Source organism: Bubalus bubalis, chromosome 10 (assembly GCF_019923935.1).
Source record: "Bubalus bubalis isolate 160015118507 breed Murrah chromosome 10, NDDB_SH_1, whole genome shotgun sequence".
Lineage (NCBI taxonomy): Eukaryota > Metazoa > Chordata > Mammalia > Artiodactyla > Bovidae > Bubalus > Bubalus bubalis.
Window position 1 is genome coordinate 65,165,899 of NC_059166.1, and position 14,348 is coordinate 65,180,246.

Consider the following 14,348-nt stretch of genomic DNA (forward strand, 5'->3'; position numbering starts at 1 on the left):
AGTGCATACATGCAGTGTGGCCTCTTGCCTTTGCTGGCACATCCTATCTCTTTCCATCATTTAGATTAAGCAGGGTCTGCCTCAGCAGTCCTGGCAATTCTGCTCTGCTTCTGACTGGATGGCTGAAATGAACTGCCTCTCTCTGCAACCGATTAGGTAAACAGGATCAAAGGCACAGGGGCAGGGCCCAAAGCCATCCCTTAAACTTCTTGGATTAAGCCTTGTCCCCCAGTTTAGCGCTTATCGGGTATGTTCTACCTTGGTGATGCAGGCAGGACAGGATACCTACTTAACTACTGGTTTATAAATAGGCCAGGGCTGTGGTCTATTTATAAACCTTCACCTTTTGCTACTGGCTTTGTGTGTGCATGGATCTGTCTCTCTTTTCTTATCACTTTTCTGAAAAGATTCTTAAAAGAAGAGATGAGGGGAATCAAAGCCCATCTTGTACTCCTAATAAATGTACAAACAACAGTAACAACATGAATGAAGATGCTGGCAATATAAAAAGAGAGTGTATGTAATAGAAACAACTTAAAATAATCATTTAGAGAAATATCCTAAGAGTATTTAAAACATATGTATGCTTATTTTCAAACATTTTTTTTTAAAAGTTCTTAAAATTATGAAAGCTTACCACTTAAATGCCATCTTTAAAATGATAATATTATAAAAGTATTATGACATCCTTCTTGGCATCATGTCATAGACAGTCTCTAATCCTTTAATGTTGATGCATTACAAAATAACAGATCCAAGACCAACACTGATCAATTTAAATAAATTTCTCTGGGTACAACTATCCACCCAGTTTGTGAATTCTTTTAATATGTCCATAATTACAAAATTGTTATCATAATGATATACTTACAAATACAGTATCACAGAGAAAGTAGTAGTCAGTTACCGAATTTTGTTACATACATTGTAATTATTCAGAGTGACCCAAGGGGAAAAAGAATTCTGATTACCTGGGCTTTTCTGGTACATCAGAAGGATTACTGCAAAATGGTTCTTGGTAAATGGTTTCTGAAAGGTCATGATCCAACAAAGTTGCCATAATTTCTTCCCTACTTGGTGGGGACATAAGTGGTTTCAGAATGTGAGCAGTTCGAGGGGTGAAACTGCCGTTTTTAGATTGCGAGGGAGAGCTGGTAGACCTTGGCGAACTATCCGGAGTTGGTGTCAACACATCAGTGTTTCTTGAAACATACAATTCTAAATCTTCAGAGGCTGCATCTACAAGTTCACCATCAGGGGAGGATAGTATTGTAGTAAAAGAAGTATTGACTGCATCAAGAGACTGCCCCATTTCTTTTCTGGTATGACTTTGAATCCAGTCTGAACTGCCCGGCTGTGAGAGGCTAAGAAACACTTCTTTGCTTATTGAACTCCTATTTAATCTGGATTTTTCATTTAGACAGTTCTCTGACTGCTGAATACAGAAAGTCTCCATAATTGAATTAGACCGAGATGTTAGAGGATGAAAGGTATTTTTCCACTGATTGTTGCGATGATTCTCATTGCTATCTATGGTTGATTTCTCAAATAATTCAGGACTTAGAGTACCAGATCGAATCCATGCGGTTGAGTCTGAGGCATGATGTTTGTCTTCATCACATTTCTGGTTATCATGACTTAAAAACTCAGTTTTTTCTACAGTTTGTCCTGGGAAAAGATCCTGAACTGCATCACTTAGGAACTTCTGAGGCAAATTCTGATCAGCTGGGACAAACTGACTTCCAGAATAAAAACTACAAAATCCAGTTTGACCTATTGTATTAATATCAAAATTATAATTATGTTCAGGGGACAAGCTATCTTCAAGTGAGTAACAACTTTCAAAACCTGGATCCGAAAAGAAGATGGGACTATCATCTGATAGGGAATTATCCAATTGGCCAGAGTTTTGTAAATTTAGAGAGTCTACTTTAAGAAGTTTGGGAATTTTTTCTTTAGGTTTTGTACTTCTGGGAGTTCGAGGTTTTCTTGGAGATGTTACTGATCGTGTTCGTTTAACTGATTTGTTATGCTCAAGGGAAACAGAGATATTTTTGTTTGGCTGCTGTTTATTAGATAATGGGTCTTGTATACTATTTGCATTTTGTGCTTTCTGTTGTCTTTTTTGCAACAATTCTTTTAGAACTGCCAGTCCAGACTGTCCTTCACCAAATGCTGAAGGTGTTGACACATTTCGATTCCTACATTGAGAAAGTGCTTTGGTTTGTGAAACCGCTTCTGACAATGGCTTTTGCTTTACCCTTTCAGGTTTAAAGTTTGACACGTCTAAAATAAAACCCCTTTGTTTTTGCTCCCAAGCTATTTGTTTGATTGGGCTTCTCAAAGAAGTTACAAAGCAATTATTAGGCATCTGACTTTCTTCTGAAGCTGCATTTCCTGGAGAACAAGTTTCACTGTGCTTTGAACGTTCTGCCATGCACATAATCTGCTGCTGACTATCTTTGCAATGCAAAAAATTAGGGGCATACGTTTGGTCTGGCTTTGATTCTAGGGAATTACGATATTCATTTAACTTTCCAAGAGATGACAAATAGCTTTTTTGTATATTTGCATTCTCTTCTATCTTTGGAGACATTATACCAGAAGACATCTGTGTATTCTGTGCTACCTGAGACAAATGGTTTGAAAGGTCAAATATATTTTTTTGAATCAAGCTTGATTCTTTTAGAGTAAACATAGTATTTTGACAATGAGATCGCTGAACATTAATTTTTGAGATTCCAGGTCCTAAAGAACTACAAACAACGGAAGAATTCACATCATCTCGTGAACTGGGGAAGGCCTGCAAATCTACAGGTTTCTTGCTTTCTAGGAAAGAAGAAAAGCAGCCAGATAAATTCTGTTGTGCATGAATTCCAGTGGGGATAGGAGCAGAAAGAGGATGATCTATAGCAGAGCCCATTAATGACACATTTTTCTGTTTAAAAAGTAGTTGAGAGCCTCCAGAATTATCTGTGGTCTCAGGCCCATTCTGATGTTTCAGCACAAACTTCATTTCAGTACCAGCTTGAGATTTTAGTTTTTCTTCCTTTAGTGTTGTATGCTTTCTTGGTGTACTTTTCTCTTTTGTTTTTTGTTTCTGTTTTGCTCTTGGTTTCTTTTTTCCATCATCTACTAGTTTATTTGTCTGATTTCGTTTGTTCCTTTTCTTTGAAACTGTAGAGGGATTAACAAGCTTTGTTTTTGATTTCTTAACCTGCATTCTTGCTCGACTATTTTTTCCTATACGGGAATTAACAGTCTTACTATTATATACATTAGGACCCTTAAAAAGCATTGCTTCTTTATCGGCAGCAGCCATAATTTCTTCAGCTCTTGGATCTGTGGGAGACCAGCAGCGAGGTGGAGACGAGTTTATGGGACTTGTGCTTCTCTCAGAAAGAAAACCTAGTTTAGACATAACATCACTATAATTTGAGTCACAGTCTTCGGTTTCAGCATTATAAGATGGTGAGGGAGGAGAAAGAATAGCATGTGACCGTTTTTTCCTGAAAGATAAAGTTCTTCTAATATTTTCACTATTTGTCCTTTGTTGTCTACCAGTTTTTTTCTTAGCAGACTTATGTTTTGATTTTCTTCTGTGACTTTTCTTTGGTGTTAATGGATAAATGGGATATTTGGTTGCAGGGGAGTCAGGAACTTTTGGCCAAAAATTCTTCAAAGGTGCAAGTTTTTTATACAGTTCCATTTTTTCCTCTGTTAATATCACTTGTTTTTCTTTAGGGTCTATTTTTCCTAGTTTCACAAGCATATTTTTCCTCCCTCTAAACCTATTAATAATAATGTACTTTATGATGACAGGGGGCAACTTTTTAGACATTTTTCTGCGTTTTCGAGATTTGAGAGTTCCATCTAAACTTTCACCAATTTCCATGGGATGAGGTAGGCTAATTTTTGAGTTGTGTGTTACAAAACTTGACTCACTATCTTCATTCTCATAATTTACCTTGCGTTTGGCTCTAAGGGTATATTTATTTCCATACAATCCAAAGGACTGCTCAGTTTCTAAGGTTCCTTCTCCAAAGTGACAGTCTACAAAACTGTCTGTAGATGTTTTATTTTCAAAAGTTCCACGGGTGACCTTAATTAAATCGCTAGCCAATACATTATCTTTCTCAGAATTATTACTATTACAAGGATTATTTTGTATATAGTTATCTTTTGAGGATCCAGTCTCAGCAGTTTTGGTAGAAGTCTCTTGATGACCCGAAAGCTTCTTTTTATTCATTTTTAACCGGGACTGTTTATTGCCAGGTTGTAGTTTATATGTGACAGGAGAGAGCTTTTGGGGCCTACTGAGACAATTAGAGAGAACAACACTGGGAAAAAACATATAATGTGCTGCTTGCTGGCTGAGGCTTGGTTTTTCTGTTTTATGTTCTTGAAATTCTTCATATCTAATTTTAAGTTTATTTAGTCCACTTTCATCAGCAATGCTATCAAGAGAATGCATCATAGTTCTATTTTCCCCTGAGCAAGACAGCAATTCACAATTTTCATTTAATGATGAAGGGAATAAACTATTCAGAGCTGTGCTGTTTCCTTTTTCATTTCCTTCAGAGGATAATTTACTCTTTGAATGATTTAAGTCAGACAAGTTGAAAGAATTTTTGCCCAATGTACTTTCATTAGTGTGACGGCTCATATGTATAAAAGGGGCATCCTTATCAATTTTTCTAATGTTTGTATACTTTCTACTTGGTATTTGTCTTGTAACAGGTGGAATATTGTCTTCATAATCAAAAGTACTACTTTCACAGGAAGATACTGGGAGGACATCTTTCTTACCACTCTCTTTATGAGAGTTTTCTGAATGGACAGAACTGCTTAAAGATCCAGGATATTTCACAGAGTAAGTGCTTTCATTTGTAAAAGAAGTGACTGAATGATCTAGACTTTTCTCTAGTTTGCTTGGCTGTGAAAGGTCTTCAATTAAATCTTCCTTGTTCAAAACATGGGAAGAAAGGGCACTTGTGTGTTTACACTGAAAGGTAATCTTAGCAGAAGATGGGGGTTCTAATGTAGCAGCATCTTTGTGAAAGATGGAAGGTTTTACTGATAGCTTGCTTGTTGCAATCACAGAAGAGTGGGTTCTAGAATTTTCATTGTTCAGTGGATTGTCTGAAATGAGGAAAAAAAGAATTTGCTTAACTTCAACTCTTCTAATTTTTAAAATGTTTTTCTATATCATGATGCTATCACCATGAAAGAAATTATATGAAATTACAGTTTTATGTTTAAAATAGTTAACTCAACAGAAAGGTCGTTTTCATTATTAGGATATCTCAATCTGAATAATCAAGAGTTAGTTACATTTGAGTATTAGTGATTATTTTAAACACATATGCCTTTGATTAAAAACAGATGGTATCAATATTCATGCTTTTTGAGAGAATAAGGGGAAAAAAATCTCATTGTCTTGGCAAGTTTCCATAAAATAACATACATCTTTGCATTATCACTCTTTTTTTGCATTATCACTTTAAATAAGCTAAGCATATTTCTTATAGTTTTCTATGGTTAAATGTTACAATAAACTGATAAAATTTATAAAGCTCTAATCAGTGATTGATAAAAGCTATCCTCTTAGAAATGAGAAAAGACATATTTTATCTACATTCTCTCAAAAGAAAACATCCTTGAGAAGGACAAAATCTAACAGTATTGTCATAGTCTCACTTAGCCAACTGTGTAGAGTGTGTGATTATATTTTTCAAAATCAAATATATCTTCAGCCCCTACATAACAAAATGCTCACAGTAGACTAGTTTACTTACCACTATTTTCATCTGCAGTTCCATCTAACTGAGGTATAGAAAGATTGGCTAGAAGCAAACTGTTATTACTCCATTCCATTTCTTCTTCTGAAGATGAATCATCTTCTTCTGTTGAGCTTCTATGGGTATTTCTGCACAGTGATCTAGGGAATATTAAGATTCATCAGTGAGTATGAACATTAGAAAAAAGCATCTCAAAAAAAAAAAAAAAGCATCTCAGACTCAAATAATTTGCCTAATTTGACACTGTAATAGTAAAACTGAACAAAGCAGATCTGAAAATTAAAACTAGAAGATACCATCATTCCTATATTCACAGCTCCACAATGTCTTGGATTACCATATCTAGTTATGTTCTTCCTTATATTGTCCCCTTTATCTTATCATTAAATATACACATATAACAGCTTAGGTGAGTACCTGGTAATTTCTAAAAAGGTGGCACCTTAGGATATTCTAAGAAGTCTCCATAGATACACAATTACTACATTATGATTGGAAAAAAACAAATAAAAAGACAAGCAAGGGGGTATTCAGGTCAGGGCTGAAAGAGAAAATAAAAGGGGTCAGATAGATAGGCTAGGAAGAAGTACAGGTATTGAGTCAATCCCAGCAGGAGCTGTAAAAGCAGGGTTAGTGAGGAATGCAGATGGACTGTGAAGTCCAGATGGATACTCTCCTTAAGTTCTATCTCTGACCAATTTACATTTTTCACTAGATCATAGCTTGATATTTTCCCTTCCATCTGGATGGGCAAACTTACTTTCTACCCACACCTTTTCCTTTCACTTGTCTTGAAAATATTACTTTATTATATGTAGAATAATTTTTTCATTAAACCTTTTCCAAATAAAAATTATTAATGGCTCAAACTGTTAATAACTTTCTTCCTATATTATACAAAAATCTTTCATTTCTGCCTTTGTCCTGTGTAGCCATATGCAGCATATCTATGCCATGTTCCACATGATAACTTTTAAAATATTTGAAGGGATTTTTATCATTCGTTTCATAATTCTTTTCTAATTAGAGTAAACATTATCTATTCTTTCCACTGTTCTTTAAAAGTGACGGTGCTCACAAATCCTTCTAGTGTTCTTCTTCTTTTTCTTTACTTTTTCAGTATGCTTAAAATTTGGTACTTGGGGCAGAATATAATATCCAATATACAAGCAGAAATTAAATGACTCCCATTCTAGATACTATACTTCTATCAATCTTTCTCTTATATACTTTTATAAATGTTCAAGATATTTTTCCAAGGTTAACCTCAGGGTGATTTTCACAGAAATGATCCAGTCAATGAATACACAAACATTAAATCATTATGGGATAAATAAGGCCTATTATTTTAAACATGTTGGCACTACTGGGAATAAGAAGATGGTGATTTTACAAGAATGTTATATATTTGAATGCATATCTATTTAATATGGGCATGAAAATTTAAATAGCTAAACCAGGTATAATCTAAGAAACTGTAGAAGAAATGCTAATAATAGATTGAAGGTAAGAATCAAAGGGACAATATCAAAATAAAACAATGAAAGAACAACAAAGACAAAAGAAAAACAAATGGAAATAAGAAAAATGCTTCATTAATGCCACATCATCAATCAAATAAAAATATCGAATAATTAACAAACTTTGCTGAAATATAAAAGAAGCAACCCAACTTATTACAGCAAGATTTCAATACATCAAATAAATACTATAATTATTTTACTAATAAAATCCAAAATCTGTCAGACTAATAAATGTTATCCCAGGTACATCTGGTAATCAATAATTAAATTCACTATTTTGGCAATCATACACTACAGATTTACTGTGCTCTTAATAAAGTACAATTTATGGCTTTCCCACAGAAACTGTTAAGTCTAGAATGAATCGTAGGTCTACCTAGTCTATATTTGTGAAACTGACTGACTGAACAAAAAAGCCTATGACTCTACACCTTATTAGGCATCATCTTTTCAGTTTCAAGATATTTTTGAATCTATATTCTGTCATCCAATGAATTATCAATCTCCAATGTTTCTGACAATCTCAATTGAATCAAGCATGACATTTGGCACAAAGCAAGCATTTAAGTGGTTTTTGAATGCAAAATCATGCAAGTTCCCTATGAACTGATCTAATCAGTCACTACTACCATCCTTCTTATCTATAAGGATGTTATGTAGGACTTTGTTAAACATCTGGCTGAAATTAAGACTCAATTGACTATTCCATTTCCCTAAGTAACCATATTTTGAAAAGATATAAAGAGCATGAGTAGAGCATGAGTTGAACTCATAAAGGGTCTTTATATTTTCTGCTTCCCTTTGTAAATGCCCATGAAGTGTTCATTTAATAATCATAATTATCACTCCTATTACAGGGGAGCAGAACTAGAAACAAGCCAACCAGTTAAAAAGTGGTTTGCTTTCCAGATAAATAATAACACTGCCCAAACTAGATAAGTTTAACAACAGATAGAGATGTGCAGGAAGCCAAGTTAAATATGAGATTGAGGTCATATTTAAAATTTTGGAACATTTAAAGAGATTAAACCTAACTTTATTTTTTTCATTATTGAGATATAATTGACACAAACAACTATCAATTTTTGATGCACGGCATAAAGGCTTGATTTATATACATTGTGAAATGATTACCACAATAGTTTTAGTTAATAGCCATCATCTCAAACTCATTCTATGAGGCCACCAGCACCATGATACAAAAACTAGACAAGGATACCACATAAAAAGAAAATTACAGGCTAGTATTACTAATAAAAATAGATTCAAAAATCCTCAACAAAATACTTACAACTGACTCCAGCAATACACTGAGTACCATACACCATGTTCAAGTAGGATTTACCCCAGGAATGCAAGGATTTTTCACTATTCGCAAGTCAATGTGATTACACCACATTAACAAATTGAAGAATAAAGACCATCTGATCATCTCAACAGATGCAGAAAAAGCTTTTGATAAAATTTAATATCCATTTATGATAGAACTCTAGAAAATGGGCACAGAGGGAACATCATCAGTTCAGTCACTCAGTCATGTCCAACTCTTTGCCACCCCATGGACTGCAGCATGCCAGGCCTCCCTGTCAATCACCAACTTCCAGAATTTACTCAAACATATGTCCATTGAGTTGGTGATGCCATCCAACCATCTCATTCTCTGTCGTTCCCTTCTCCTCCCACCTTCAATCTTTCCCAGCATCAGGGTCTTTTCAAATGACTCAGCTCTTCGCATCAGGTGGTCAAAGTTGTGGAGTTTCAGTTTCAGCATCAGTCCTTCCAATGAACACCCAGGACTGATCTCCTTTAGGATGGACTGGTTGGATCTCCTTGCAGTCCAAGGGACTCTCAAGAGTCTTCTCCAACACCACAGTTCAAAAGCATCAATTCTGCGGCACTCAGCTTTCTTTATAGTCCAACTCTCACATCCATACATGATTTCTGGAAAAAGCACAGCTTTGACTAGGCAGACCTTTGTTGGCAAAGTAATGTCTCTGCTTTTTAATATGCTGTCTAGGTTCGTCATACCTTTTCTTCCAAGGAGCAAGCGTCTTTTAATTTCATGGCTGCAGTCACCATCTACAGTGATTTTGGAGCCCGAAAAAATAGCCTGTCACTGTTTCCCCATCTGTTTGCCATGAAGTGATGGGACCGGATGCCATGATCTTCATTTTCTGAATGTTGAGCTTTAAGCCAACTTTTTCACTCTCCTCTTTCACTTTCATCAAGAGGCTTTTTAGTTCCTCTTCACTTTCTGCCACAAGGGTGGTGTCATCTGCATATCTGCGGTTATTGATATTTCTCCCAGCAATCTTGATTCCAGCTTGTGTTTCATCTAGTCCAGCGTTTCTCATGATGTATTCTGCGTATAAGTCAAATAAGCAGGGTGACAATATACAGCCTTGATGTACTCCTTTTCCTATTTGGAACCAGTCTGTTGTTCCATGCCCAGTTCTAACTGTTGCTTCCTGACCTGCATACAGATTTCTCAAGAGGCAGGTCAGGTGGTCTGGTATTCCCATCTCTTTCAGAATTTTCCAAAGTTTGTTGTAGTTCAGAGGGAACATGCCTCAAAATAATACAAGCCATTCATGACAAACCACAACTAATATCATACTCAATGAGAAAAGCTGAAAACATTTCCTCTAAGATCAGGAACAAGACAAGGATGCCCATGCTTGCCACTTTTATTCAACATAGTTTTGGAAGTCTAAGCCACAACAATCACAGAAGAAAAATAAAAGGAATTCAAATTGCAAAAGAAGTAAAACTCAGTGTGTGCAGATGATGTGATGCTACATATAGAAAATCCTAGAGACACCACCAAAAACTACTAGAGCTCATCAATGAATGTGGTAAAGCTGCCAGGTACAAAATTAATATAAAGAAATTCGTTGCATCTCTATACAACTAACAACAAAATATCAGAAAGTGGGCTTTCTTTTTTCAATTTCTGAGATAAGGAGGCACTTCTATTTTGTCCCATTTAGGACACACATATTGATACTGTGTATATAAACAGATGATTTCTAAGTTAGGTGTATGGGGAGAGCATGAATTTAAGCAAGGTGGTCAAAAGATACAAACTTCCAGTTATAAATAAGACTAGGCAATATAATGTACAACACAGTGACTATAGTTACCATTACTGTATGACATATATGAAAGTTAAGAGGGTAAATCATAACAGTTCAAATTACAAGGAAATAATCCCCCATTTCTTGTTTCCTTTCCTTTGTATTAGAGGATAATTGCTTTACAATATTGTGTTGGCCTCTGCCATACATCAACATGAATCACCCACAGGTAGACATATGTCCCCTCACTTCTGAACCCCCCTCCCATCTCCTATCTCATCCCACCCCTCTAGCTTGTCACAGAGCACTGGGTTGAGCTCCCTGTGTCACACAGCAAATTCCCACTTGCTATCTATTTTACATATGGCAATGTATATATTTCCATGTTATTCTCTCAATTCATCCCACTCTCTCCTTCCCCCACTGTGTCCATAAGTCTGTTCTCTATGTCTGCATCTCCACTGCTGCCCTCCAAATAGGTTCATCAGTGCCATCTTTCTACATTCCATATGCATATCCCCTATTTCTTTTTATTGTATCTATGAGATGATGAAAGTTGACTGAAACTACTGTGGTAATCATTTCACAATATACATAAATCAAATCTTTATGCTGTACATCAAAAATTCATATAGTGATGTATGTCTTATACCTCAATAGTAATGGGGAAAAAGTTAGGTTTAATCTTTTTAAATGTACCAAAATTTCATTTCACTTGGAATATGAAGTTTATTCCACATGAGAAACAAGGCACTATTTAAAAGAGATTTAAGTCAATTTAGTTTATAAGGTGCTTTTTATTATGAATAATAGTAAGAATTTCTGATTAAAGAACACTGATAATGACAGAAAGTTATTAAAGGAACTGAAATGACTAAAAAGTTACCTCTTTTTGGCACAATGTTCTTCAATATTGCTGTCCCACCTCTGAGACATTACCAAACTAAGCTCCATTTCTTCTTTTTCAATCTGTGGTTCATTTTCTTCATCATCGCTATTTTGAGGATTTTTACTGTTTCCAAAGGAACGACATGGTGATGGCATCCTATTTCTTCCCCTGTGATAGCCGTCATTTTCCAAACCAGCAAGAAGATGTACCAGAGCCTCATCAGGACTACTGTCCACTACAAAACAAGTAAAGCATCGCCAACAAATAACTTACATTTTCTAAATAATTCAGATCAATTATATATAAAACATTAAGAATCATATATGCTGGCACATGCTGAAAGAATGCAGCTGGTACAGAGATTTATGTATTGATATAGTTCTTCCATCCAAGTACGACCCTTGGACCACCTGTACTAGAATGATTTTGTGTCCTTATTAAGAAGAAAATTCTTAAGATACCATCTCACATCTATTGAATTAGAATTTCTGAGGCAAGACTCAGGAATTTGCATGTTAACAAGCTGCTCAAGCTCTTACTGCTTAAGTAAGGCTGAGGAGCACTAAATGAAATATAATCACAAATGATTATAATAAATATAAAATATATAATAAGTATATGAATTAATGCTAAGTGAAACATGTCAACACCTTATCCCTCATTTGAGATTTATTTAGCTCACAGGATTATCAAACAAAACCTGTAACTGAAAAACACAGGAGAGCTTTAAAAGTGATTAATAGCATTACTTCTTGAAGACCACCACTGAGATATCACATCATATGCACTAGGTTTGATAAAATCAAAGACAGATAATAACAAGTGTTGACAATATGTGAAAAAATTGGAGCCCTCATATAGTGCTGGTCAAACTGCACAATGGTGCAGATGCTCTGGGGGAAAAAAAGTTTGGCAGTTTATTAAAATGTTAAACACAGAGTTACCAGGAGACCCAGTAATTCTATTTGTAGGTATATACCCAAAAGAAGTGAAAACATGTGTCCAAATGAACACCTATACATGAATAATCATAGCTGCATTACTCACAATAGACAAAGAAGTGGAAACAACTCAAAAATCCATCAACTGAAGGAAAGAGAAATGAAATATGGTTTATATCCATATGATGCAACATTATTCAGTCGTAAAAAGAAATGAAGCACTGATATATACCTCAACATGAAAACATGTATACCTTAAAAACATTATGCTTAGTGAAAAGAATACAGAAACAAAAGGTTATATGATTCCATTTATATGAAATGCCCAATATAGGTAAATCTAGCAAAAGAGAAAACAGATCAGAAATTGCCAGAGGCTGAGAGGAGGGAAAAGAGAGAAGGGACTACAAATGGGCATGGGGTTTCTTTTTTAGAGTGATAAAAATGTTCTGTAATCAGACAGTGAAAATGATTGCATAACTACATGAAATGCTGAAAACCACTGAACTGTATAAGTTAAAAGGTTAGTTTTACAGTATGTGAATTATATCCCATTAAGTTATTATCTTAAAAAAATATAAAGAAGGAGGCTGTTCTAATCTAGTACACAACCTTTTTCTCTGTAAAATATAGTAATTTAGTAAATGGGGAATATATTGTTTCAGGTTTTCTTTGTTTACAATGAAGAAACTAGTTCTGTCATGCTATCAAATACAAGGCAAAATTGAAGATATTTGCTTATAGAGGCTATTTTGGCAAAAATCCATTTCTTAAACCTAGAATCGCAGTTTATTTTTCCTGACATACTTTTTAAAAAGTTAATATTAGCAAATGATTTATATATATTTGACTCAGATCTTTGACTAACATTGAGACTATTTTTTGCAACTTTAGATAAGTGAAAATTATATCAGCTGGTGATACATTTTATTCACTTAGTATGATGAAATAAGAATATACCTTTCTCTTTCAATTTCTTTAACTGTCTTTTTATAACTAAAATATAATTTAGGCATATAACATTTATTTACTCAGAGAAATAAAACATTTTACATTATAAACTTCAAATTAATTTTTAGATGTGGTCTTTGGATCATTTCTTTCTATATGTCATGTCATTCATTTGAAAAAGAAAAAAATTACCTACCTTCATATAAAATGTTCTTGAAATATGACTGTGTACAGTAATTTTGATATTGTCCCTAGTCACTGAGTTAATCTTCCACTCAAATGAAAATGTAAATAACAAAGAGAGGATACTGTGGAGGGGTAGGATCACATTTGATGCTATACCTCATTTGATACAGTAAGAATGGAAAGACAAAGTGAGCAAGAAACATAAAATCGTTATACGGAGCAAAACAAGATGCAGGGAAGTTCAATGATATTTCACTTTTTGCAATGAAAATTTAAAAACATTTCTGAAAAAGATATCAGTAATTTAGAGTAAATTACTGAAATGAAATCTAGTAAATGGCTTATAATATTAATGAAAATGCATTTATGGAAATGTAAAAGATACTCAGAAATAACTGTTATGTCCTATACTAGTCAAGAATTAATAGCTTGAAAGGTGTTGTCCAGGGAAATTTCTGAGACTTATTAAGAAAGAATTAATCATGGTATTTTATTAATGTACTTAACTTTGAAGAATTTTAATTCAAAATAAACACATTTCGTCTTAAAGCAATATAGTTCTCTTTCAACCAAAGTGAAGTTAAGAAAAAGAGAATTATTTTCTTTTCCAACTATTTAACAGAAAAAGTTGTATGGAAAACAAAAAAAGAAACTATACTTCTCTTAATGCAAGATTTCCTTCTTATACTGAGTAAGAATTTATTTAACATGCAACTTTAACCTCTTCAAATAAAAGAAAAAATACTACCTGATACATGCACTTTTGTTGATTTAACATACTGAAAATTTATGACAGAATAGTTGCTTACAAAAAACTCGTGACTCACTCAGTCTTTGGGTCAAAGGCTGAAAAGTCTGACTGTTTTCCATGAGGTTCAAAATTGCTTCTTCATTAATAAGAGCTTCCTCCACTGTGGGTCTAGTGTGACCTTAAAAGGACAAAGAATACAAAAATATTAAAGTAAACGACCTAAATCTGA

General features: G+C 34.3%; 1 protein-coding gene across 8 annotated transcripts in view; it reads right to left on the reverse strand.

The window, feature by feature from the left end:
• REV3L (REV3 like, DNA directed polymerase zeta catalytic subunit) overlaps window positions 1–14,348 on the reverse strand; it is a 175,455-nt gene that overhangs the window by 70,551 nt on the left and 90,556 nt on the right. For 7 of the 8 annotated variants that reach the window (XM_025295022.3, XM_025295025.3, XM_025295021.3 and 4 more), the window contains 4 exons: window positions 14,178–14,297; window positions 11,288–11,525; window positions 5,799–5,941; window positions 972–5,142 (listed from right to left, as the gene is read on the reverse strand). In XM_025295022.3, coding sequence (XP_025150807.3) covers window positions 972–5,142; window positions 5,799–5,941; window positions 11,288–11,525; window positions 14,178–14,297 — 4,672 coding nt within the window. The remainder of the gene's footprint in view (window positions 1–971; window positions 5,143–5,798; window positions 5,942–11,287; window positions 11,526–14,177; window positions 14,298–14,348) is intronic. The other variant, XM_025295024.3, reaches the window with a different exon arrangement.